The sequence below is a fragment of the Lactuca serriola genome, chromosome 6, assembly GCF_051521515.1.
Source record: "Lactuca serriola cultivar US96UC23 chromosome 6, Lser_US96UC23_V15, whole genome shotgun sequence".
Classification (NCBI taxonomy): Eukaryota; Viridiplantae; Streptophyta; class Magnoliopsida; order Asterales; family Asteraceae; genus Lactuca; species Lactuca serriola.
In genome coordinates, this window is record NC_136413.1 from 177,898,506 (window position 1) to 177,901,102 (window position 2,597).

Sequence of the window (2,597 nt, forward strand, 5' to 3'; positions counted from 1 at the left end):
TATATGTTTTTTTAAACATTTTTATATCTATTTTAGAACTTCCTTTTTTACAATTTATTTTTGGCATATGCATTTAAAAAAATTGTTTTCCAAAGGTTTTTCGTACTCTAAATTATGTCTTGCGTATTACATATACATAAATTTTTCGAGGCATCATACGAGTTGCAACCACTTATTCATGATAAATAGCAACCTAATTTTTTTTTTTCAATTGATACAAAAGGACATGTCTTTAATTATATATAAAATCAACTTGACATTTTATTGATCAATTTGTATTTTGCTATAAACAATGAAAATAATATAAGTTCATCATTGTTTCTAGTAGAAAGATAATTGTTATCTTTTATGGAGATTCAAAACTAATGGTTCAAGTTCTCTTTGAAACAAATATATAGATTCAAAAGTAAATTATAAGATTTTTGAGTCAATTGTTCGAATGATGAGTTTCCAACAAAACTAATTATACACACAATAATTTGATTAGAAAGATTATTATATTTGCTAGATTAAGCGATACATTCCAAAACATCTTTGAAAATACGCTTTTTCTTTTAGCTAATTCCAAAAACAAAAATCTTACCAATAATAGTTCACATTTCACATAAACAATATAATAAATCCAAAATTCATAATTCTTTTTTTTTTTTTGTAAAAGATTTACTTCTTGTTCAATCGAGACTCTGGGGTGTTTTGTTTCAAAGGAGATAATGCTTGCCTTGGTGAACCCGATTCAATGAAGTCAATTTTCTTCTCAATTGGACTATTTTCTCTTGGACTACATTTCCTTTTATTATTATTCTGCACAAAAATTCATATAAAAAATCAGTTTTCTTTCTTTAAAATGAACATTTTTTTTATTTAGTTAGATTTTCTTTTTACCTTTAAGGATGCACTACTAGTCTTTCCACCAGAATCATTATTCACTTGTCTTTCTTTTTGGAGTCGCTTCATCAATCTCCTATTTTCTTTGTCCAAAATGTCATTTTCTTCATACAAGACTTTAACCTATTATGCATACCCAAGTTTCATTAGTCAAAGAAAGTCAAACACACACACACACATACACAAACATACACACACACACACCTCTTCTTCTGCTGTTGTGAGATTATTCATTAAATGATCTTTTTCTTGCAGTAGTATCTTCACCTCAGAAGCAAGTGCTAAAACTTTTTGTGTTGAAGGCTTCAAGCTACAATTAAACAATACAAATTTTGGTAAATTTACTTGAAATTTCTCCAAGAAAAGTTTCAGATTTGAAAACATTACCTTTCCCAAATTTGTAGCATCTTTTGACACACTTCAACCCCACTATTTGCCTCTAAGAAAGAATGTGCAGTTGATGGAATGTTGTCTTTGGTAATCAAAGTTGATAGCAATGTATCAACAAGAAAATGTTCTGAAGATGCAGTTTTTGTCACTTCACTAACCTTAAATCAAGTAAAACAATGATATAAATGTTATTGATCCTTAAATAAATACTTATGTTCAGATGAAAAGATGAATTACTTGTTGGGTCTCTGATTGATGCTTATAGAACTGGAGTTCTTCAGACAATTTACTTAATTGATCTTCCAAATCATGAACACGAGACTCTGCCTCCTTAGCTCTGTTATCTGCCTCGTTCCCAAAGTCCATTAAAGCTTCTCGATCATGGTCATATAATGAACACTCCTTCTCCCATTTCTTACACTGATTTAACAAATTAGAACATTCTGCAGCCAATTTTTGATTCTCTTCTACGAATTTCTTTACAGCAAGTGCATTCAGACTCGATTCAACCTACATACAATTCAAGGGAAGAAAATCTAATAAATATCAAAAAAGTTTCTCTTTGGTTTCACCCTATGCCATGTTGCTAAACTGAAGACTTCTACGCCGTGTAAATAATGAACATAAAAAGTGTAATTCAAACCCTAAATCCTAATCACGCAGTTCATAAGAAGCTGGTGAAATTGAAAGCAGCTTTTACAGTAAGGAATTTTCAGGTGTTAAATGTAAAGAAGAATACAAACCCTAACACGTTCGATGGTTTCATCTTTCTCTTTCAATTTGGATTTCAGATACAAGTACTGATCGCGAAGCTGCCTTTGTGTTTCTTCTGAAAATCGAAGCTTTAACTCAAGAGTATGTGTAGATACAGGAAGACCGAGTGAATATTCTATAGATTCACGAATGTAGTCATCAGTTTCTTGTGGAAGATCCATTCTCGAGTTCCCCGTCAGTGAAATCGTGTTTGTGTTAGTGCCTTGAACACCCCTGATTTAATGAAACAGAAGAAACAAACCCTAGATCGCTTTTTCGTGTATAGATCCACACACACACACACAACACACAATTAGGGAGAGATTGAGAGGATTTGGTCTGAAGGGAGAGTGGGAGAATAGGGTTTATTTGAAATTGGGGGAGAGCCGTTAGAAAAAGGGGCAGATGTCGAAGTGGGTGTGAGCACTTTAAGCGTTTTGAAAATATTTAGAGTAAATCACATGAATGGTCCCTATGGTTTAGGGTAATTTGCGCGTCTGGTCCCTAACTTATTTTTTTAACTCGGAAGGTCCTTACTGTTTGTTTTTGTTACACGTTTGGTCCCTTTC

At 32.1% G+C, this 2,597-nt stretch overlaps 1 protein-coding gene across 1 annotated transcript; it reads right to left on the reverse strand.

Moving 5' to 3' along the window:
• Window positions 1–478: 478 nt before the first annotated feature.
• Window positions 479–2,352, reverse strand: LOC145057453 (uncharacterized). Its single transcript, XM_079005297.1, has 6 exons — window positions 2,019–2,352; window positions 1,513–1,785; window positions 1,273–1,433; window positions 1,090–1,195; window positions 883–1,008; window positions 479–801 (listed from the first exon to the last, which is right to left on the reverse strand). The coding sequence occupies exons 1-6, from the start codon at window positions 2,208–2,210 to the stop codon at window positions 661–663; spliced, it is 999 nt and encodes a 332-aa protein (XP_078861423.1). The 5' UTR covers window positions 2,211–2,352; the 3' UTR covers window positions 479–660.
• Window positions 2,353–2,597: the final 245 nt, after the last annotated feature.

What these genes read in the sequence shown, in the direction of transcription:
- LOC145057453 (XM_079005297.1), bottom strand. Translation starts at nt 2,210, where the DNA reads ATGGATCTTCCACAAGAAACTGATGACTACATTCGTGAATCTATAGAA. An exon ending in AAACCATCGAACGTGTTAGG is followed by an intron (nt 1,786 to 2,018) that starts GTTTGTATTCTT and finishes AATTGTATGTAG; the next exon opens with GTTGAATCGAGTCTGAATGC. An exon ending in ATCAATCAGAGACCCAACAA is followed by an intron (nt 1,434 to 1,512) that starts GTAATTCATCTT and finishes ACTTGATTTAAG; the next exon opens with GTTAGTGAAGTGACAAAAAC.